This window comes from Choloepus didactylus, chromosome 20 (genome assembly GCF_015220235.1).
Source record: "Choloepus didactylus isolate mChoDid1 chromosome 20, mChoDid1.pri, whole genome shotgun sequence".
NCBI lineage: Eukaryota > Metazoa > Chordata > Mammalia > Pilosa > Megalonychidae > Choloepus > Choloepus didactylus.
Window position 1 is genome coordinate 19,770,097 of NC_051326.1, and position 24,864 is coordinate 19,794,960.

The 24,864-nt window shown below is 35.4% G+C and overlaps 1 protein-coding gene and 1 pseudogene across 1 annotated transcript in view; one reads left to right on the forward strand and one right to left on the reverse strand.

Annotated features, from left to right (window-relative positions):
* Window positions 1-14,953, forward strand: part of LOC119516704 (disintegrin and metalloproteinase domain-containing protein 5-like) — a 120,155-nt gene extending 105,202 nt beyond the window's left edge. Inside the window, exons 19-21 of the mRNA XM_037813128.1 lie at window positions 7,603-7,765; window positions 10,232-10,282; window positions 14,867-14,953. Of these exons, the coding sequence (XP_037669056.1) occupies window positions 7,603-7,765; window positions 10,232-10,282; window positions 14,867-14,879 (227 nt within the window). The 3' untranslated portion in view covers window positions 14,880-14,953. The remainder of the gene's footprint in view (window positions 1-7,602; window positions 7,766-10,231; window positions 10,283-14,866) is intronic.
* An 8,700-nt stretch (window positions 14,954-23,653) lies between these two features.
* LOC119516880 lies at window positions 23,654-24,216 on the reverse strand (annotated as a pseudogene).
* Window positions 24,217-24,864: the final 648 nt, after the last annotated feature.

A 24,864-nucleotide genomic window follows, 5' to 3' on the forward strand; every position in this document is an offset into this window, starting at 1 on the left:
TTAAGGCATCAACAGGATGATACCTGCTATGAAGAAAGGCCTCTGGCATCTGGGGTTCCTCTGTCAGATAGCAAGGCACATGGCCAGCATTTGCTGGTCCTTTGCTCCCAGGTTTCATTTCTTTCAGCTTCTGTTTGCAGTAGCCTCCTCTCTGAGCTTGTGTACATCCTTTTTTAGCATCTCTGGGGCTTTTCTCTCTTTGGATATTTCTTTCTGTAAACTCAGATTTTTCTGTTTTTTAATCCTCTCATAAAGAACTCCAGTAAAAGGATTTAGACCCACCTTGAATGGGGTGGGTCACATCTCAAGTGAAATAACCCAACCAATATGTCTACCCACAACAGGTCTGCACCCACAGGAATGGATTAAAAGAACATGGCATTTTCTGGGGTATATGACAGCTTCAAACTACCACACTACCCACTCTGGACCCCTAAAAGACATGTTCTTTCCATCCAAAATACATTCTATTGCAATATCACAAAAGCCTTAAAACATTTCAGTAACAGTATTGTGCAAAGTCTCATCAAAATCAGTTACAGGTGTGGTCTGTCCTAAGGCAAAATTTTCCTCCAGCCGTGGACCTTTGAAACTTAGAACAAGTTATCTGCTTCCAGTATGCAAAGGAGGGACAGTCATAGGATAAACATTCCCATTGCCATAAGGAGAAACTGAAAGGTAAACAGGGTCACTGGACCCTAACAGTCCCGAAAACCTGCAGGGCAAACTTCGTTAGATTTCCAGGTCTGAGAGTCATCTATAGAATGATGCTTTTATCCTCAGGGCTTGAGAGAGTGGCAGTCCCCCATTTCCAAGGGCTTGCACAGCAGCCCTGCTTTCTCCAATCACTGGGGTGTGGAGTCCTCAATGTTGGAGTCCAAACATTGGAGAGATTGCCATGTTTTTGGCCCTACCCTCATCAAGCAACTGGGTGGCAGCTGGACTCTCTGCCATCTCCAGGGAACAGACCCAAACCCCTTAGAACAGTGGGGTGGTGGCTAGGCTCTCCCCATTCCCTGGGGAATGTGCTCCACCCTCTCTAAAACCTGGCACAGTGACACTTTTGCTGAAAAATGGGGCAGCCAAGCTCCCCACAACTCCCCAGGCATCTTGAGAGCCCTTGGGAGGCAGCACCAAAATCTTTTCCGGTTTACTAATGCTTCCATTATGCAAAATACCAGAAATGGACTGGCTTTTATAAAGGGAATGTATTGGTTCACAAATAACTGCTTCCAGACCTAGTCTCAGGAGCACACTCTCTGGATAGGCTCAGAATTTTCCAAAACATCAATTAATTGCTGGTTGTTTGTGCTTAACAGTGCAGTCCTCAGTTTATCTCTTTCCTCTCTCATTATACTATAAGCAGCAAGGAGAAATCAGGCTCCACCTTCTAAGGCCATGAAAAAAATAAATCCCATACCCTTTATGCTCCCAGATTATTGATGCTTACCTTGGTATAATACCTTTATGACAATTGATGAAAGAATATTATAATGTTACTATTAACTATGGGCCTTATTTTACATTAATTGCATTTTTCCCCATATAACACCTTATTATTAACACCTTGGAATAGTGACATATGCTTGTTCTAGTTCATGTAAGAACTCTCTCATATTTATACAATTAACTACCATCAATGCCCACTCTGGGTTTTGCTAAGTTATACAGTCCTAATTTTTAATCCTCTAGCTTTCCCTCTGGTATCATATACAACTCTAGCCTTCATCTTTCAACCACACTCACACTCCTTTTGTTAATTACACTTACAGTATTCTACTACCCTGATGGCCTCTTTAAACTGTTTTGGAGAAACAACTTATACATTCCTTTTTTTCTAGAAGCCTGTTCTCTTTTCTTATCCTCAGTGTATTTCCAGATTAGAGGACATTCTTCTTGTCCCATATTATAAAAATATGATTCTATGGCAGGTCAAGATATTAACATTTTCTATGGCCAACAACAATGATAGCCATCTTTTATGTGCATGTTTAATTAAGCTATCTCCTTTCATTTTATAAAGTTAAAAAAAAATCTCATGAAGTGCTTCTGTACACTCTGAAGAAACTAAAAGGTAACCTAAAGCTTTCATTATGAATGTCTCTGTGTCACAAGTAAGCAAATCACACTCACTTTAGCAGTGTTGTATACAAGGTATGCAGTACATTTGGCAGGTGATATATTTTCCTTTTAGTTGGTAAGAAGTTTATAGACTGAATGGAAGTTGCCAAAATCTGCATTTGCACTGTCTACTAAATATGCAGACAAATGACTAAACTCTAGTTTGTATTTGGACAAGATATCAACGGTCTCTTTTGTTATGTTTTGGACAAGATATCAACGGTCTCTTTTGTTATGTTTTCTGGGGTTTCAATAAAATAGTTATAGAATCAAGAAGCATATTTGTAGAGGGATTGTGGGAAGATGGTGGAGTTGGGAGCAACAGGATTCAGTCCTTCCACCAAAACAACTTTTAAACAGGTAGGAACTATCTGAAATAACTATTTTGAAACTCTGGAGGCCAGAAGAATGCTGTACAGCATCCAGGGAAGAGTGGAAAGAAGAGGCTGATAAATTATGGTAAAGAACAGTAACTTCCTCTCTCCGCACAGCAGCTACCTGTGCCCATCACCCACTCGTGTGGCAGTCCGCTGTGATGTCCAGCCCCTGGCTAGCTTGCTGGTGACTGAAAGGAACATAAAAATAGTTTTTAAAAAATGGTGGGGGGACAGAGGGGTATAGAAAAACTGTTTGTGAATGCTATTGAAGTTAAGTTGGTATAAAAGCAAGTAAGACTGTTACATATTTAGGATGTTAAATTTTAAATTCATGGTAACACAAGGAAAGTAGATGAAAAATTTATTAGGATAGAAATGAGAAGGCACTCAATATGGTGCAACACAGTAAGTCAAATAAATATAAGAGTAGGCATTAGTAGAAGAGAAGGGGAAGAAAAGTAATGACTTGCAAAGGCTAAACAGCAAAATGGCCAAAGAAAGTCCAATATTGTCAGTAGAGACTTGAAATGTAAATGGCTTAAACTCCCCAGCCAATAGATAGAGATTGGCAGAATGGATAAAAAAGCATGATCCAACTACATGCTGTCTGTAAGAGATTCACCTTAAATTCAAAGATACAATTAGGTTGAAAGTGAAAGGATGGAAAATAATATTGCATGCAAGTAGTAACCAAAAGAGAGCTGGGGTAGCTATACTAATATCAGATAAAACAGACTTAAAAACAGTTATGAGGAACAAAGATGGTTGTTATATATGATAAAGGGGACAATTCAACAAGAAGATATAACAATTATATATGTGCACTAACAGCAAAGTCCCAAAATATATGAATCAAATACTGACAGATATGCATCAAAACTTCATTCCTATTTATGGCTGAATACTATTACATTGTGGGTATTTGCCACATTTTATTCACTCATTTATTTGTTAATGGAAATTTTGCTTGCTTCCATCTCTTGGCTATTGTAAATAATGCTGGTATGAACATTGAGGTGCACATATCTGTTCAAGTACCTGCTTTCGATTCTTTTGCATATTACCCAGATGTGGATTGTGGGATCAAATGTTGATTCTATACTTACCTCTCTGAGGACATATCAAACCATTTTCCATAGGAGGTGCACTATTTTACATTCCCACTAACAATGAGTGAGTGTTCCTATTTCTCTGCCTTCTCTCCAACAATTATTTTCAAAATTTGTAATAGTACCCATTCTGTAGGGTGTAAAATGGTATCTCATTGTGATTTTGGTTTACATTTCCCTACTGGCTAATGATGTTGAGCGTGTTTCCATGTGCTTTTTGGCCATTTGTGTATCTTCTTTTTAGTAATGTCAGTTATTTTTCCCAGTTTTTAATTGGGTTATTTGTCTATTTGTTGTATGTAGGATTTGTTTATATATTCTGAATATTAAACCCTTATCAGATGTGTGGTTTCCAAATACTTTCTCCCATTTTGCATTCTCCCATTCCTATTTTCTTTCATGATGAAGTCTTTTGATAAAAAAATGTTTTAAATTTTGATGAAGTCTCATTTATCTTTTTTTAATTTAATTTAATTTAATTTTTTTGGCACTTGTGCTTTTGGTGTAAAGTCTAAGAAAACATTGCCTAACACAAGGTCCTAAAGCTGCATCCCTATGTCTTCTTCTAGGAGTTTTATAGTTTTGGTCCTTATGTTTAGGTCTTTGATCCATTTTGCACATTATATGAGGTAAGATGCACCTTAATTCTTTTACATTTGTGTATATAGTTTCCCTGCAACATTTGTTGAAGACACTGTTCTTTCCCCATTGGGTGGACTTGGCAGCCTTGTCAAAAATCAACTGGCCATAGATATGAGGATTTATTCTTGAATTCTTGGTTTGATTTCATTGGTCTATGCATCTGTCCTTATGCCAGTTCCATGCTGGTGTGATTACTGTAGCTTTGTAATAAATTTAAAAATCAAGAGGTGTGAGCCCTACAACTTTGTTCTTTATCAAGATGGTTTTGAATATTTGGGGCCCTTCACCTTTGCAAATATATTTGATGATTGTCTATTCCATTTGTGCAAAGAAGGTTGTTGGAATTCTGATTGGCATTGTGTTGAATATGTAAATAGCTTGGGTAGAATTGATACCTAACAAAATTTAGTATTCCAGTTCATTAACCACAGATGCCCTTCCATTTATTTAGGTCTTTGATTTCTCTTACCAATGTTTTCTAGATTTCTGTATACATGTCCTTTGCACCCTTTTACATTGGTTAAATTTATGCCTAGATATTTGATTCTTTAGTTGCTGTTGCAAATGGAATTTATTTTCTTGATTTCCACTCAGACTACTCATTATCAGTGTACAGAAATGTTTCAGATTTTTGTTTGTTAATCCTGTACCCCAACACTTTGTTGAATTTGTTTATTAGCTCTTATAGCTTTGTCATCAAATTTTCAGGATTTTCTATATATGTAGGATCTTGTCATCTGCAAATAGGGAAAATACTGCTTCTTTTTCAGTTTGAATGCCTTTTATTCCTTTATCTTGCCTAACTGCTTTGGCCAGAACTTCCAGTACAATATTGAATAACTGTGGTGGCAGTGCTCATCCTTGTCTTGTTCCTGAACTTAGAGGAAAAGCTTTCCATGCTTCATCACTGACTATGAAGTTAGCTATGGGGTTTTCCTATATGCCTTTTCTCAGGTTGAAGATGTTTCCTTCTATTCCTAGTTTTCTAAATGTTTTTATTCAAGAATTGTTGCTGGATTTTGTCAAATGCCTTTTCTGCATTAACTGAGGTAAACGTGTTTTTATTTTCCCCTTCATTCAATTAATGTGGTGAATTACATTAATTGCTTTTCATATGGTGAAACAACCTTGGACACCTGGAATAGGTCCCTCTTGACATGGTGCTGTTGGATTCAGTTTTTAGTATTTCTGTCATAATTTTTACATCTATTCATGAGGGATATTCATATGTAATTTTTTTATTATGGTATCTTTATCTGGCTTGGTATTAGGGTGATGCTGGCCTCATGGAATGAGTTAGGAATTATTCCCTCTTCTTCAATATTTTGGAAGAGTTTGGGTAATTTCATATTAATTCTTCTTAGAATATTTGGTAAAATTCACCAATGACGCTGGCTATTCCTGGGCTTTTCTTTATTGGGAGGTTTTTGATTACTGATTCAATCTCTTTACTCATTCTTGGTCAGGTAATATCTTCTATTTATTCTTGAATCAGGGTAGGTAGTCTGTGTGTTCCTAGGAATTTGTTCTTTTCATCTAGGTTATCCAATTTGTTAGTTATACAGTTTATAGTTTACTTTTATAATCCTTTTCATTTTTGTGTTGTCAATAGTAATATCTTCTTTCTTTTCTGATTTGATTATTTCCATTCTTATTTTTTTCTTAGTCAGTTTAGTTAAAGATTGTTGATTTTACTGATCTTTTCAAATAACTAACTTTGGTTTTGTTGATTTTCTTTTTGTTTTTGTTTTTGTTCTTTTTTAAATTTATCTCCAATTGAATTTCCTTCCTGCTGCTTGATTTGGGTTTAGTTTGTTCTATTTTTTCTAGATCCTCCAAGGTAAAGTTAGATATCCCTGATTTGAAATAATTATTCCTTTTCAACATAAGCATTTCAAGTTTTAAATTTCCCTCTCAGCACTGCCATGAATAGGTTTTATAACTGCATAGTTCCCCCAGGCATCTTTGGAATTAAGTTGAAAAAGCCTTGAGGCAGATTGCTGGGGACAAGTCCTAACCAGTGGAAAATGGAGACACATAATAGTTAATTGCACTGAGAACACCAAGCTGAAAGGAGAGTTAGAAAATACTGTTTTCTAGCTGTTGTTAAAACTAGGCAGTGTAGGAGAAAGAAGACCAATTTTTCTAGCAACTGGAAATCCTTCTCATGCTTACCTGGCCACCTGCACATGTATTATATTCATTTACAGATAACTCATGATTACCCAAAAGACTATACAAGTAGCTTGGAGCCAATCTGCTGTAAATGGCCAGAAAGCCCTATGTTTTCATCTGACTCTCCAGCTTTCTTATTACATATATAATTTGATCCTCATCCCAGAGATATAGGAAACCTCAAGTTCCTGGGAAAAGCACACTGGAAAAGAGAATATTTCTTTTACCTTGAAACACTTGAAACTTCATATGGGAAAAGTGGAAGAAATGCTGGGGCAGTCATAAGATGGGTATATTGTGCTTCATTGCTAGTCAATAAGTGTACCTGAGGAGTGTACCTGAGGATTTTCTTACTGTCAACTCTTCTGTAGTTTCATTTGGAAAACAAGTGTTATACAGACCAGCAAGCCATAGCTAGTAAAGTAAGTTGTGCCAACAAATAATGAAGAAGTAGCACTTGACGCATTAGAAATTCAGAAAGGTGGCTGGTGTACTCAGAAAGGTGGATGCAGAGGAGACACAGAGGTTAGATAAGCAGGAATAAATAAAGATATCAGCTGAGAATATATAAGAACTGATTATGCAAATTTAGATAGTAGTGCTAGTCAGTGAGAAATAAGTCAAAACTGGGCTTAGCTGTGTATTCTATAAAATGATTTTGGAGTCATTTCAACAGTTTTCCTTTGCTGCATATTTGAAGAAAGAATTTAGCTCAATAATTATATTAATTAGTGACTGCTAATTTTTAATTTTTAGAAAGAAATTGTAGTAATGCAAAAGAAACTAAATCTCACATTTCCTAGATTTAATTCTCGTATATAGATGCAATCCGAGCACCCTCTGTGATATACATGTTTGAGCTTTGGAGAAAGTTAATTGGAAAGGAATTGAAGAAATGTTTCCAAGTATTATAATCATCCTCAATCAAAGAAATCACCATATATTAAAAAGCTGAGAACTCAGAACATCAGTAATGCACCATTAAAATCCCATTTCATATGTTCGTTTAGTTTTTAAATCCTAAATGTTTATTTAACAAATGTTTACCTCTAAATATAAATGCTTAAGTGTTTGGGAATAATGTTGTAATGATATCCTTTTCACCTTTTCATTTGGTTAATAAAATCTCTGACATAATTTGAAATTGATTTTAAGGTGACTAATGTTTTCTATTCAAGCGAAGGTTTTTCTTGAGGGAAGATATGCCACTTCTCAGAAAAACTGGCTTCAAGTCATTTTATACGTTTCCCTACCTGTGATCATGATTACTACTGCTGCTGTTTTATTAAAGCAGAATAAATTAAGAGATTTATGCTACAGAGAAGAAACTGAAAGTGAGAGGTATCTATGTGTGTTTGTGTATACTTTTTTATCCTTGAATTTGAGAGTCTTCAATTCTTCAACAAATATTTATTTTCACCTGTTGTATGTCAGTCACTGTTCTAGGCACTAGGAGATAGCAGTGATCAAAGCAGAGAGATATCTGCTCTTGTGGGCCTTACATTTGCCTGTGTTTCTGTGTGTTTGTGTGTTTAACATCCTGCTACTCACTCGTGGTATGAAGTTGAACAGGAAATATAGTATTTCTGAGCTTCAGTTTCCTAATCTGGAATATTGTGCTCTCTGGTCCACATTATTGGACGCATTCAGTAAATATGCATTGAGATAATGGCCAGAAGTGTATCTTGTAAATTCACAAATTTACTTTATCATTTACTAGTTCTATGACTTCAAGCAAATTCCTTTAACACTTTAAGTCTCAGCTTGCTCCTTGTGCAATGGGTGGAAGAATAGAACTATTTCATATGGTTGCTGTGAAGATTAAATGAGGGTAAATAGTTTAGCACAGTGCCTGGCAAATGTAATAAACACTCTAAATAAATATGAGTTTGATATTAGTAATGATGTGGATAATTTTTATGATGTTTCAACACCCCAGTTATACTCTTCTGAATGTTTATGAATTCATTAATATCTGCCTTAAAAACTGTGAGTTATAATACTGAAAACAAGACTCCAGATGTAATTTGACTAATGCAAGATACTGGAGGGCTATTCATTTGCAAGAACACCACAAATTTGATTATGGTTTTGAATATACAACCACCAAAAATCCCTTGTTTGTTTTTAGTGAAATTTATAGTAAGCCAGGCTTTTAAATTCTGTATTTGTAGAATTGATTACTTGAGCCTAAATGTAAGGATTTATAAATAATCCCATTAATGTTACTTGATTGTTTTGGCCTCAAGTTCCAGGCTGCTTGATTCTGTAAGCATTTTATTCTATAATCTTTTGCATTGGCTCTCCGTCCTCAGGATGTGACTTCTAGAGATATGGTGTTTGCTGTCTGTATTTTCATCTAAGTTTTTGATAAATATGTTGAGCAGACCAAGACCAAAAAAAGATCTGAAGGAGTGCATAAATCCTTTATTCTCATTTGACTTCAAGTTATATAGGGGCTGATTTATAATTTTAGAAACAATCAACTTTAATGCTAGCAATAATCATAGTCACAATCTTCTTAGTATTGCTGTATATTGTGACACTTTGTTCTAAGTTCTCTATATAATTGTCTCATTCAAATCTCATAGTAAACTTACTGCCCCACTTTCAGATGCAGCTCCAAGAGGGTAAATAGCTTACCCATCACAACACAGCAATAAATAAGTGAGCAAGTCAGGATTTCAACCTAGGTCTTTCTTGGTCCCAAGCTCATGCTCTTTATACTATGATATTTATTGCCTTTTACATATTATGAAAATATATGAAGAATTAACTAATAGAAATTAGTTAGTATATATTTTTTCTGTCTAAATAAATAGTTATATTCACCCCAAAGAATATAGACATCCAGTTGTCCACTGGTTTCATGAAAATAGGTGACACTGTATTTTAAAGGAACTTTCCGAAAATAAATGTATTAGTACAGATTCTCAGACCAGTGGTAAACATCTTTATTAGGACACTTTTCTCAAACAGAGACAACATTTATGAACCTGCTTCCACTATCTTAATTTTCCAAAACTTTGATATTGCCAATTTGTAAAGCCCTTTCTTAACTAGAAATTACATGTAATTTAGGAGCTAGGAGACAGCATTGTGTAGGAGAAAGAAACTTGCATTTAGCTTCAAAAACCTGTTTTCAAGTTCTACATCTTACATGTAAAAACCGTGGTATCTTGGGCAAGTGATTCAATATCTATGTACTTAAAATTAAGGTCTATAATCCTATAACATAGGAGATTTGTATTTGGTTATACCAAATTAATAAGTGAAAATCAACATATTATTTTAATCAGTTACAAAAATATTTAAGCCTCTTTTTCAAAATTTGCTGTATTTTCCCACAGAAGTATTTGCCTCTAGTTTTACCTTCCAAGAACTGATAGTTAGAAAAAACATAAATATGTGTTATGAGAGAGATAAAAAAAATATCTAGAAACATACAGAAAATTAACTGATTCAAAAATTCATCTTTATGGTTCTGACTTAATTTGACCTGAGGAATTAGGAAAGCCATAGAAAAAGAGGACCCACCTGGGAAAATGTGGGCTTATAATAATAATACTTGAATAAAAGCAAAATGAGGATGAGTCGTCAAGCAACAAAGCAAGTGGTTGATATCGAGACAGGACCTGCTTTGTTTCTTTGTTTTTAATTTCATTTTTGTTGTTGGGATGAGACATTTCATATTTCATTTATTTGAATGATTTTGTTTCTTTGAAGAATGTTATTCAAATAGTCATGTAATTGTCCAAGATTTAAAATTTCCCCGACTTCAAAACAAATTTTATATCAATTTTATAGCTCTGTGTCAGAAGAAAGCAACAGTATCAGCAAGTTATCCCACAGTGATAGGTGAGTGTCAAATATCAAATGGTGAGATAGAATATTGTGACTAATTGTTTTGCATTGTATATTTGACATTTGTTTATGAGTAGTTGAGAACTGTTAAGTTATGAACATTACTGATAATGTTTTCATAGCTATCATTCTATCTGTAATAATAAAAATTAAACTTAGCTTTATGATATCTCAACCTCTTCAACCTGTCTACACTAAGGGAGGGAGGGCTTTTGTGTAGCCACAGTAGCATCTATGAACACATAAATTATGGGAGTTTTCAAGCATTGTGGAGGAGCTTTTACTTTCTACCTTTACTGCTATGTAACGTTTTACTGTTGCATACAAAGAGGGCTGATATTCTAAGACATGCCATCAGAGAAAAATATTGTTAGTAGGATAGAGCCTTGGAGGTGTCATTCATGTTGCTGTCCTAATTCATCTGTGAGAATTTGAAAATTTATTTAGAGGTCTGATTATGAAATAATCAAACACAATATTTTATAAAATTAGATATTCCCCTTTTATTATTTCCATTACTAAATGATGGATAGAATATAAAAGGAGAGAATATTTCAAGTTCTTCTGGATCACACTGGAGAAGTACTATAAGGTGTAGAGAATCACAAACCAGTAATTCTGTTGCAAAGACAGACTGTTTTAGGTGCTACTAAAATTAGGCTTATCTCTGCTTTCTGGCAAAACTAAACTTTGATTCTTTTAATCATAATGAGATACATATTACAGAACAGAGAACAATAAACACATTTGCCTTATAAACCCTACCACAAAGATAGAAAAAGAAGAGCTATTTGCACTCAAAGACAGTCTATCAAAAGAAACAATAAAGGAAAGAGCAGAAATAAATAAAAAAAAACAAATATCAGAAAAAATTAAGCAAGACATAAGCCAAATATTTTATACAATTGGTAAAAATTAACAAACAGTTCAAAATGTAAGGGTAAAGGATATAAATTACCAATATCAGGAATTAAAATCACATCATTTAAAAAGCCTTTTGGACATTAAAAAGATAGAAGGATACAAGATAAAATTAGCAATGTATAAACTATAAATTAAAAATTTTAGATGAGATGCACATATTCTCCAAAAAACACAACTTCCCAAAATGGAATAGAGAAAGAAATGAAAATATGAATAAACCAGTGTCTATTAAAGATCTTGAAACTCTAATCAAAACTTTCTCATAAGGTTGGTACTTGTCCAATCACATCAGCTTATATTGCATTGGATAAAGTATAAGACCAAGCTCAACATCAGTGAAATGTGATATACACCATCTAGTCTCATGGGAAGTACTGTAAAGTCACATGACAATGAACATGGGTAAATAATCATAAACCAGGGAAACAGTGAAGAATCAGGAACAGTAATTCAAACTATTACCTCTTCCAATTATTCAAAGATGAAATAAAGCCAATTTTACACATACTTAACCAGAGAATACACAAAGAAGCATTTCCCAAATTGTTCCATGAGGCCAGCCTAACTTTGATACTGAAACTTAACAAGGACATTAAAAGAAAGGAAAATTATGGATCAATTCTGAGTTAGAGATGTAATAATCCTAAACAAAATATTTCCAAAATCATCTAGTGAAAATTGAAAGGGATAGTTCATCATTTACCATGGAGGAGAGGGGAAATTTAGGAAGGAGTGGTTGGCTTAAAATTAGAACACCAATGAACATGATAACGTAAGTTACCACTTTTAATGTAAAAAAGAAAAAATCATATGATCATTTCAACAGATGAAAAAAATTTGCTAAAATTCAATAATTTTTCATTATCAAAAAGTCTCAGTTAACTAGTAATAAAAAGGAAACCTTGTCAATCTGATAAAGGGCGTTTGAAAAAAAATTACAGCAAATATTACACTCAGTGGCTGAATGGTGAGCATTTACCTCTGCGTTCACCAGGATGCCCTTTGTGAGCATTTGTGTTCATAATTGTATGGGTGGCCTTAGCCAGTAAAATAAAGTAAGAAAAAATGAACAAATGTAGAAAGTTTGGAAATATTGAAGGAATACTGTGATTTTTTGCAGATGAGATGACTGTGTACATAGAAAATTCCAAGAAGTTAGAAAACTAATAGAATAAATGTTTTGAAGTAAGATCCCTGGATACAAGGTCAAGATGCAGATGCCAATTTTATTTTTATGTACAAAGAACAATTAAAAAACTGAAAACTGAATACAATTACACATATAATCAAGTACATAAGAATATATACAGTGAATATTTTCCTATGTATTTAATACAAAATATTGCCAGGAGAATTTTAAGAAACACCTTCCATTAAGTAATTAAGAATGAGAAAAAAAAAAATAATTCAGGATGGAACAGAGACCTAAATAGAAAATAGCTTCCAGAACACATAGGAAAATGTTTTCATGGTTCTGCAGGCAAAAGTAACCATATAAGAAAAGATGGATAAATTCCTCCTTATTAAAATTCATACATTTTATTTATCAAAAGACATCCTTAAGAAAGTAAAAAGGGAAGCCACAGCATGGGAAGAGGTTTCTGCAATATGTATCCAATACTCATATTCAGAACCCCTACAAACTGATAAGAAAATATGGAGAAAACCTAATGGGCAAAATATTTGAAGAGACACATTTCAAAAGGTAACTAGTTCAAAACGTGAAAATATGCTCCTCATCAGGAACAGACAAATTAAAATGAGATTTCCTTACACTGTTCTAAGAGTGGCTAAACTCATTTTTATCCTCAAGGATTGGTGAGGCTGTCAAACAACTAAGACACATGCACTGCCGGTGTGAGTATAAATTGGTACAACGCACTTTTGTCTACCATTCAGCAGCTTAGTATCTTCTAAAGCTGACTATTCACATAACCTATTGTTACAGTTCAGGTCCAACTAGGAGATAAAAACCACACAGTGATTTAAGCTGGGAACTTAGAATAATTTAAGTAGTCACTTTAGGATGTAGGGAAAAATATTCCACATGGTACCCTAGGGCTGATGGAGAGTTTCTAAGGAGGGATTAACTTTGAAGAGGGTCCCTCACCAAGGCTGAGGTTCACATCTCATTGGAGAAGGTATGGTTGCAGCCTGCTGAATGGCAGAGAAATTGATTGATCTGGAGTTGTGGGGCAAACCGGAAGAAACCCTCCAGGTGAGAAATAGGTGTGTGCTGGGGGCCAGGAGTGTGTGTGAGCGGTGGGAATCAAGCTGTTGGTGCAGCAAGAGGTCTGGAGCACAAAGTGTCCAAGCTGAGAGGGCTTCCACAGCAGGAGGACTGCAGGAGACAAATGTGGGGAAAGGGGAACAAACAAGCAGAGGGAATCAGGGCACCGCCGCAGGCAGGGGGCCTGGAGTGTGACTTGTCTGTGTGGACAAATCTGGGGAAAGTGATCACCTGGTCAGGCTGGGTGCATGGCTGGGGCATTGCTGCTCTGGACATCCTCATACCCACACCGCTGACCTACCTTGCTGCAGATGAAAACAGCAGACATGTTTAAAGGAATTCCATCCATTATGGCAGAGCAGAACTATAAAGGTGAATTTTGAGCTGAGACACACTTATGTTTCATTAGTTACACTCCTGGCTGTTTAGGTGGTTTTAAACTTTTTAACAAAAGAATTTTCATAACCTCTTTATTCATAATATCTAAAAACTAAAAACAACTCAAAAGTCAAGAGAATGGATAAATTGTGTTGTATTTATCCAATGGAATACTGCATAGCAATGAGTATAACCAAACTACTGCTACAGGAAACAACTAAAATAAATTTCGTAGACATAAGTCAAAGAAGCCAGAAACCAAAGAGTATACTGTACTGTTCCTCTTATATGAAAGTTGATTCTAGGTAAAGGTAATCTTTAGTGATGAAAGTCAGAATTATGGCTGCCTTTAGAGGCTATAGAGTAAGAAGGAAAAGGAAGTATATTTCTGAAGTACTTAAGTTTACAACAAAAATTTTGACTTGACTTGATATTTAACTGGCTTTGTGTTTCATAATTCTGAGGAATGGGTTTAAATATAAGAAGCTAAAAATCATAAAATGTGTTAAGGTCCTTTTCCACCAGGGACTCAGGAATACCCAAATCTTTTCTCAAGAATCACATTACTTTCTTAATTCATTAAATAAATAAATTGCCTGTGTATGTGAACATATGAATCATTTTGCTTCTTATGACAGTATTAATAAGTAATGAACGTTCATTTTAGAAATTATAGGCATGCAAAAGAATGAAATAATATCCATGATTTACCTTAGATTAAGGGATGATGTGTTAAAAGCTTTTGGTATGTAGATGTACACACCTGTGTGTGTGTGTGCATGTGTGTGTATTTGTGTGTTCATATTTTGATTGCAATTAACACCAGTTTTTCTTTTTTATCCTAAATTAAAATCAGTTCATGTATGTTGAATGGGAATTTCAAGGCACTTTGTTTTATTGACTTAAATAGATATCAAACATGGATAAACACTTAAGGAATTTTGAGAAGCCATCTCTGTTACACAACTTTCTAAGAGTATTTGCAGCAACAAAGAAACTTGAGCAACTCGAGCACTTTTTGTGTGTTGTGTTTTTTTCTCCTACAGCGACAATCTCTAACAACCTTGAATTGCTAAGACCTGGAGAGAGAATAGTGCCAAATGCCTCATCAGAAACTGGCCTAAGCCAAGAAGGAAAAAGTGCAGTTTCTCCCTCAAATCTGTTGTCATGGCTGAGGGTTTTAAACTCTGAAATAATAAACCATTTGGGCCTGAATCTTCTGGCTTATGTCTCGTGTTTTCTCTACATTTTCAGCCTCAACTTACACCCTATGTTTCCCTATCTTGAGTCCAAAAGAGGCTCTGCATGAGATGAAAGCAAACTAAGATCTGCATCCATGAAGCCAAGGAGACTGCCAATTTAGCCCCACAACCTACATTGGTTTCCTAGGGCTTCTCTAATTTAAAAGTCACTACAAATGGGGTGGCTTTATAAAACAGAAATGTTCTGTCACAGAACTGGAGGCCAAAAGTCCCAAATCAAGCTGCTCCCAACTTTTTCTTGATAGGAATACCCAATTAACTGGGGTACTCAAGGAATTTCACATGGATGGGGATTGTGTGGGGGAGCTAGGAGTCACACGATAAGAGGCAAAGAAGGTGAACTTCTCTGTTACAGAGGGCAGAGCTGCTGACAGGAAGTACTATGGTTGTACCATTTGAAATGACCAGGGTGTGAAGCCTGTGGTCTGAGGATTAGTTTACCCTTCCCCTTTAAGGGCTGTTGAAATACTCATGAACTGGGAGCTATGAGGAGAGGGACAGCATGTGAGGCAAATACCAGTCACTCTAACCAAATATCAAATTTATGGAAGCCTAAGTTAAGCAGAATAGCCAAGTGGCTCTGAATCAGAGTAAGCTCAAGGCTTCTACACAGCAACATTTCTAATTTCACTGACACCTATCCTGAAATTGTAGAAATAAGCAAGGAACAACAAAAAATTTCAAAGATGGAGTAGAAATGTGTTGAGGAAAAGCAATTTGATATTTAGATTTGAAAAGGGGTGCTATAAGGGGGCCACTTTGTGGAAGAAAACTCACAATTTATACAAAATGTGTCAAAAGCCAGTGCAAATCTGGAAATCATGTGTTGAGAAATAACTTGAAGGGTTTTGAATCCTAATTAGGAAACATGGGACTAGGTAATTCTGTATTTGTCAGCCAAAAAGCTGTGCTATTATTCAGATACCTGTATACTCTTATATGGAAACTTTATTTAATTTTTTAAATAATAGGTGCAGTCTCTCAAAATGTAAAATCATTTGTTCATTTCCCACTGCAGACAGTCTTGCCCTCCTGACAATTTCAGAATTTACTCTGGCAGAATCATCACATTTACAGTGTTCAATACTGTGGGTTCCTTTCAGTCCTCATTATTATTATTATTATTATTATTGATTTCTTATTTAATATGCAATTATTCCTTTTTAGGAACTTAATTCTTCATTTCTGAAACATTTCCATCTTTTCTGATTGATTCCTTGTTCTGTATCTAATCCTTGAGATTTCCTTCTCAATTTGCTTTGTTATAAGTCTGCTTATTGTTCCTTAAGTATTGGTGTTATTCACCTTGAGTTCCATCCCTTTTCATTTCATACCAGAAATTTACAACTGTATACATCATTATATTCTTAGGTACTTAAATTCTGATGCATCAATCCTAGATATTCTGCTTAAGTAGTACATTTCCCTAACACAGGTTATTCTGTTGATAAAAGGATTCTTTCTTACTGATGACTCAAAAATACTGTCATACATCCCATGTTTTATCTGAGTTCTGATGCTACTGTGCTTATTAGTAGGCTAATGAGGGATCAGGTACCGATTACCAAAAATAATTCTCTTTGGCTGTTGCATCTCTCCCTGAGTGTGTTATTCAAAGTCATCTGGTCTTATAAGGAAAGAATTCATGTTTCACCATTAAGTATGGTGTTTGCCATAGATTTTTTGGTAGATGTTCTTTTTCAAGTTAAGGAAATTCCTCTCTATTCTTATTTTTTGTGAATTTTGATCATGAGGGGATATTGAATTTTGTCAAATGTACTTCCTTATCAATTCTTATGATCCTGGGATTTTTCTACCTAGGCCTACTAATATAGTAGATTACACTGATTTATTTTCAAATATTGAATAAGCCTTGTGTCCCTGGAACAACTCTACTTAGTCATGGAATATAATTATTTTTATTTATTCTAAATTCTTTTTGCTATTTGCTAATATTTTGTTAAAGATTTTTGCATGTATATTAATGAGGCATATTGGTATGTCGTTTTTTAATACTGTCTTTGGATTGATATCAGAGTAAATACGCTTCATAAAATGAATTGGGAAGTGTTCCATCCTCTTCTATTTTCTGGAAGAGATTGTGTAGAATTACTGTTAATTCTTCTTTGAATATTTAGTGGAATTATCCAGTGAAAATATCTGGCTTGGATATTTTATTTCCTATTTTTTTGTTTTGTTTTGTTTTGTTTTTTGTTGTTTTTAGTTCTTCAAATTGCTATTTCAATTTTCTTAATTATTATAATGCTCTTCAAGTAACCTCTTTCACATTTGTGAATTTTGGTGGTTTAGATTTTTCAAAGGATTGGTCCATTCCATCTAAATTGTCAATTTTATGTGTGTAGAGTTTTTTTAATGTTCCTTCATTATCCTTTTAATGTCTGCAGGTTCTGTAGTGCCATCACCTCTTTCAAACCTTATATTCATGATTTGTATCTTCTCTTTTATTGTCGGTTTGGGAAAGGCTTGCCAATTTTATTGATCTTTTCAAAGAACCAGCTTTTTGTCAGTGATTTTATTTATTGTTTTTGTGTTTTGAATTTCATTGATTTCTGCTCTTTATTATTTTCTGCCTTCTGCTTGCTTTGGGTTTATTTTGCTCTTCTTTTTCTGGATTCTTGAAGTGGTTGTTTAGATTAATGGTTTGAGACGTCTCTCCTGTTCTAATATATGCATTTTAGTGCTATAAAATTTCTTGTCAGCATTGCTTTAGATGTTTCCTACAAATTTTGATATGTTTTGTGTTCATTTTCCTGCAATTCAATGTGTTTTTAAAAATTTTCCTTTGAGTCTTTCTCTTTGACCCATGGATTATTTAGAAGTGTGTTTGTTGTTTAGTTTCCAAACTTTGGGAGATTTTCCTGTTATCTTTCTATTAATTGATTTTTAGTTGGATTCCACCGAGAACATGCTCTGTATAATTTCAATTCTTTTAAATTTGTTGAAGTAGTTTTATAACTCAGAATATGTACTATTTTAGTACATTTTCTATGAATACTTGAAGACAAAGTGTATTAGCCTGTTGTGTTAAGTGGTCTATAAATGTCAATTAGATCCTATTGGCTGATTGATTATGTTATTGAGTTCTTACACATCCTTGCTCTCTTACTGCCTTGTCAGTAGTTACAACAGTTGAAATTTCCAACTATAATTATGGAATTATCTATATTCCTCTTTCAGTTTTATCAGTTTTTCCTACCCATATTTTAATACTCTGTTGTTTGGTACATACACATTAGGATTACTGTATCTTCTTGTGGCTTGATGCCTTTATCATTTTATAATACCCCTCTCTGTCTCTGGTAATTTTACTTGCTCTGAAGTCTACTTTATCTTATATTAAAATAATCATTCCACTTTCTTTTGACTAGTATTTATGTGATAACTTTCCCATCCTTTTACTTTTAATCTGTTTGAATCATTCTATTTGAAGTATATTTCTTACAGACAGTTTATAGTTGAGTCATGTTGTTTAATCCACTCTGCCAATGTCTTTTTATTAGTGTATTTAGATAAATTTCATTTAGTGTCATTAACGATATATTAGGACTAAAGTATATCATTTTGTTTTCTGTTTGTTCTTTCTGTTATTTATTTCTATGTTTTCTTTTCCCTACCTTCCTATTGGTTTACTAAAACATATTTCAGCATTGCAGTTTTGATTCATCTGTAGTTGTTTTTAGTGTTATCTCCGTATATTTTTTAGTAGTTGGTCTGTATATGTATTATATGTGTATAACTTATCACAGTCTACTGGTGTCATCATTTTGCCAATTCAAGTGAAGTATAGCAACCTTCCTTCTCGTTGTGTCCCTCCACTCCAGCAAAAGTTGTGCACTTACACCTCCTTGTTGCAGATGGATGGGATGGAAATTCTTCTTCCCTTCAACCCACTGCCACCTCACTGGAGACTGTGGTGCTCTAACTTGTGTTGCCTTTTTACCACTGAGTGTGTGTTTAAGCTCAGCTCTTTTCCAGATGCCACTGACACCATGGAGGTAGGAAGCACAGAGCAAACTTACACTGTCTTGAGCAACTTCGGCACTGCAGGGCATGGCTGGAAACTCAACTCCCTGTGGACCTGAAATTGCCTATTTAAGGTTTCAGGGTGTTGGCTTTTCCTGTACCTTGTCCTGGATATATGGGACTCAAACAAAAGAAAACAATACAAAACAAAGCTCAACTCCATGTCATCACTCAAGTCTTGATGTCTCTAGTCAGTCTGCCTTCTTCTTTCCATTTCTCAGATGAATCTTCCTGTTTATTTGTTGAGTTATTTCCAGTGATTTTTAGTTTTAGAAGGGAAGACTTTGGAGGAATAGGCTACTCCATTTTAGCTGGAAATGGAAGTCTGATCCTATGATTTTTTAATATAAATTTTAAATTAGGCTAGTTAATTTTTACAAAAAGCCTTCTTGAACATTGACTGGAATGATGGTGAATCTATGGGTCAATTTGCAAAAACATTGATATCTTATAATACTGAATCTTCCAACTCATTGGCATGGTATATTTATCTTTATTTATTTAGGTCTTCCTTAATTTCTCTAGTAATTTTTTTAAGCTTTCAATGTACAGGTCTTGCCCATATTATTGATAAGTTCTTCCCTAATTATTTCTTGTTTTTGATGCTATTTTATTTGGCATTAGTATTTTATATTCCAATTATCTGTTGCTAGTGTATAAAAATATTCTTGTATATTGAGCTTGTATCCTCTATCTTAGTGAATTCATTCTTTAGTTTTAATAAACTTGTCATAGATTCCTTAGGATTTTTTGTGTATATGACCATGCTGTCTGACAATAAAGAAAATTCTAGTTTTTCTTTCTATTCTGCTTGCCAATTTTTTCTTTTCCTTGTAGTATTATACTGGCTAGAAACTCCAGTAAAATATTGAAAAGAGATGGTGAGAGTGGACATTTCTTCCTTGTTTTATATTGAAGGGGGAAGCATTCAATCATTCATAATTAAGTATGATCTTAATTGTGGATGTTACATTGATGAATTTTATCAAGTGAAGGAAGTTCCTCTCTATTCCCATTAATTATTATTGAACATTATAGAGAGAGATTGATCAATTTAGTTGCTAGTTTCAGGCAGTATTTAGTTTCATTTGTTTTTCTCTATTGTTTTTGTTTTCTATTTCATTTATTTCTGTACTTGATTATTTCTTTCTTTTTACTTTGGATTTAAATTTTCTTTTCCTTTTCTTCTAAAAGTAGATGATTAGGTCATTGAATTTAAACATTTGTTCACTAATGTAAGCATTTAAAATTGTAAATTTCCCTCTTGTCATTGCTTTAGCTGCAACCCACAAACTTTGAAAAGTTAGGGTTTTTAACATCATTCATTTCAAAGTGTTTGCTATTTCTTTGACCCATTCACCAGTCATTTTACTTTAGGACAAAACTGCTATCTTTTTCTTTAATAAAATAAATCTGTATAACTTTTCTACTTTAGTTACCAAAATGATTTTGGAAACTGCCTTCAAGCTGATGTCTTACAAAACAACAATTATTGTCAAAATAAAACTTCTATATTCATTTAAATATTTAATACCAGCTTATTTGATCAGTGAATCTGTATATGTTAAGGAAGAACATTTCCAAAAATACATGCCTTATTTTTGGACTTAATGATAACTCAGAAGACATAGTTGTTTTCTTTTAAATTAACAGTTTTAAGTTGGTACACAAATAGAAGACTTACAGCTTAAAATTTTTCAGCGATGAGTCATAAACAACAGTCTCAAGAACACAGACAAAATACAGAAGTATAAAATTCACTAGTTTATGTAAAAGAACTGATTTTTTGTGCTTTCCCCACTTTATATATTTATTTTTAAATCAGAGTGTCCTAGTTTGCTAATGCTGCAGAATGCAAAACACCAGAGATGGATAGGCCTTTATAAAACGGGGGTTTATTTCACTACACAATTACAGTCTTAAGGCCACAAAGCGTCCAAGGTAACACATCAGCAATCGGGTACCCTCACCGGAGGATGGCCAATGGCATCTGGAAAACCTCCTGTAGCTGGGAAGGCAGCTGGCGTCTGCTCCAAAGCTCCGGCCTCAAAATGGCTTTCTCCCAGGACGTTCCTCTCTTGCAAGCTTGCTTCTCTTCAAAACATCACTCCCAGCTGCACTCTCTTTTCCCCCCCGAGTCAGCTCATTTATGTAGCTCCACCAATCAAGGCCCACCCCGAATGGGTGGGGCCACGCCTCCATGAGAACATCTCATCAGAATCATTGCCCACAGCTGGGTGGGGCACATTCCAAGCAAATCCAACCATCACCAAAACGCCTGCCCCACACAGAACCACAAAGATAATGGCATTTGGGGGACACAATACACTCAAACCGGCACACAGAGTTTTTTGTGTTTTTGGTAAAGAGGCTATTTTATTATCATATCTTTTAGAAGCTTTTGAATAACAATCAAAAAACACACCCCACTCCCTGGAGTCTGGGGACCTTTTTGTTTTTCTTCAAGTGCATCTTTTTAAATGTATAATCTTGTTTAAATTAAAACTTCCCCATCATGTCCACTGTAAAACCAAGCTATCTTTAGTCTAAAACCCCTATTTTTAAAGAAAGGACATGAGGGACCCATTTTAAACTTGGGCTTTTATGTGCCCAGCACTTGTTTTATTTTTTTTCTTTAAAATGGATAATCTCATTTTTAATGTCCCTGTCGCTTGCAAATAGAAAGCTATTGTTCTTTATATTTTTTTCCCTTCGAGGTACCTCTATTTGTGTATTGATTGTTATTAAAAGCTGCAAATGAGGACTCATTTTATAATTTTTTATTCCATACTTTTAATTATCAAGCTGTGATTTTATTTATTTTTATTTTATCCTAGAATTTTTTCAAAATGTTTAATTAATTTAACAAGTTTATTTAAAGGAGCAACTTTTTACTCAAGTTTATGTTCTGTTGATGGAAGAAATAACCAGAGGACTTGCTGCAAAGGCAAGAAAGAGGTTTTAATGAGCAAGAGCACACATGCATGTGGCGCAGAGCCAGAAAGAAGCTCCTGCTTGGGGGCTGGCATTTAGATAGTAGCTTATATGGGTCATCTGGGACTTGGGCTGCCTTTGGAGGGGGTAGAGCATTGTTAGGCATGTTTTGAGTGGAGTGTCTTTGAGCATAGTGAGCCAGTTCAGATACTACAGAGCCAGGATATTTGTCAGCAGGAGTGTCTTTGGAGATGGCTAGCCAGATCAGATATCACAGAGGCAGGATGTTTGCCAGTGGCTTTTTCTGTAATTAGCTTAAACTGGATCTTTCTGGGAGACTTGTGGTTGCTGTAGCTGCAGAAATGTCTTGGGCACTCAAAGGATCCCAGGTATGTCAAGCTGGAGCTGCTTCATTGGATTTCCAGTTGACTCGGTCCTCCTCTGGATAATGTGGGAGCTCGAGAAAATCAAGATGGTTAGTGTAGTTATTAACCATTTGTTGTAGTTTGCTAATGCTGCTGGAATGCAAAACACCAGAGATGGATTGGCTTTTATAAAAGGGGGTTTATTTGGTTACACAGGCCTTAAAGTCTTAAGGCCATAAAGTGTCCAAGGTAACACATCAGCAATAAGGTACCTTCACTGGAGGATGGCCAATGGTGTCTGGAAAATCTCTGTTAGCTGGGAAGGCACGTAGCTGGCGTCTGCTCCAAAGTTCTGGTTTCAAAACAGCTTTCTCCCAGGATGTTCCTTTCTAGGCTGCAGTTCCTCAAAAATGTCACTCTTAGTTGCACTTGGGGTATCTGTCCTCTCTTAGCTTCTCCTGAGCAAGAGTCTACTTTCAAAGGCCGTCTTCAAAATGTCTCTCATCTGCAGCTCCTGTGCTTTCTTCAAAGTGCCCCTCTTGGCTGTAGCTCCTCTTCAAAACATCATTCACAGCTGCACTGAGCTCCTTCTCTTTGAGTCAGCTCATTTATATGGCTCCACTGATCAAGGCCCACCCTGAATGGGTGGGGCCATACCTCCATGGAAATATCTCATCAGAGTCATCACCCACAGCTGGGTAGGGCACATTCCAAGCAAATCTAATCAGCATCAACACATCTGCCCCACAAGACTACATCAAAGATAATGGCGTTTGGGGGATGAAATACATTCAAACTGGCACACCATTCCTTTTTTTTTTCCCCCCCAAAAAAGTAATTTTTTATTTTTAGGCTGGCCAGTTTATTCTTTTAGGCCTTTCACTTTGAAGGACACATGACCTTAACAATCAAAGCAAACTAGTAAAAGATGACAAAATAACAAATGTTTTAATTGAAGTATTTTGCCTGGTAGGTATAGATATAAAAAGAATTTCTTCAAATAATTTCACAGGTGTCACTCAGAAGCATCCTTGCTGTCTGTAACATAACGTGCTAGAGTCCTTCAAATAAAATTATAGGAATTTAAAATATATATTATATATTTGCAATTATTTTAAATCACTGTATAGTTTATAGCATGTCAACGGAGTGAGACAGAGATAAAGGCAGTCCACGTTCATGATATTTTGAAGATATAATTACTTCGGAAGTCAACTGAAATCCTTGCTCATGTTCTAAGTATAGCCATTGTGAGAAGACCTAAAATATAAGCAGCCACTAATTTTTGGTTCACACTTAAGTGGCGGTAGAGAGGCACCAGGGATTCCACATCCCCCAGCGTAGGAAGCATTAGGGCTGCAATGCACACCAATCCCAGCAAGACAGTTAGTAAATTAGGCCCTGAGGAAACAGTTTTTTTTCCTGGTTGAAATGACTGCTCAAAAAATAAACTTTCTCTTAAATATTCCTTTATTTTTTCCTCCTCTTCCTTTTGTTGTTCTTCTGTGGATGGAAGAAGAGTAGCAACAACTTCTTTCCTTCCTAAAGCCTTCCTCTGGCTTTGCTCGGAAACTTAGAGATGGAATTTGTCTATTACACCTTAGTGACAGGATCAAACATCTCTATGATGAATCACACTCTGAACTTTAAGGCAAACTCATAAGGATTATACAGAGTCAACCCTTGCTTATGTGTTGACTGATCATCTGCATAAAATATTAGCTCTGTGGGAAACACAAAAACAGCAGGATTTCCTTCCACTAACTCCAGTTGTCTTTCTTGTTGATGCATTGGCACTAACCCCCCCTTGCTGCAGCTTCTGTTTTTATAGTCTTGTCTATTCTGGATTTTTCTTACATTCATTTAAAAACTCACATTTTGGCAATCTCGGGAACACCGGCTCCTCGGAAAGCAGCTGCGACTGCTCCTCTGGTCCTTTGTCAGCATCTCTAGGCTGCACTGCCTGCTGGGATACTGGAAGACTCAAATGCCACCTCTCTCCGCCCTCGAGGAGGAGCTGCGTCTGGGTCGGGCCAGTGTGTGTGTGTCAAGAAGGAGAGGAGGTGGAGCTGGGGCCAGGCCCAGGCTGGAGGCGGGAACGGGGCCTCATTATTGACCCCTGGCCTCTCTAACCATTCCTTTTTCACATTTTTTTTTAAACTGAATTCCTAAGATTAGGAAATGTTAGGGAGGTATCCCTCCAGGTAATGTCCGAGAAAGAGAGGAAGAAGACATTCTGAATATTAGAGTACTCACCAAACAGGAGAAATCCCTATAAACCGAAAGGCAATGAAAAGTACTGCTGCCACCAGTCCAAAACAAAATAACAAAGTTCAAAAGCCCTGTTCCAACTCAGATTAGCCCCAAGTTCAAAGAACATGCCCAGCAGGGAGTTACCCATGAGTTTAATTAGGGACTTACAAAAAAGTAGACGATTTT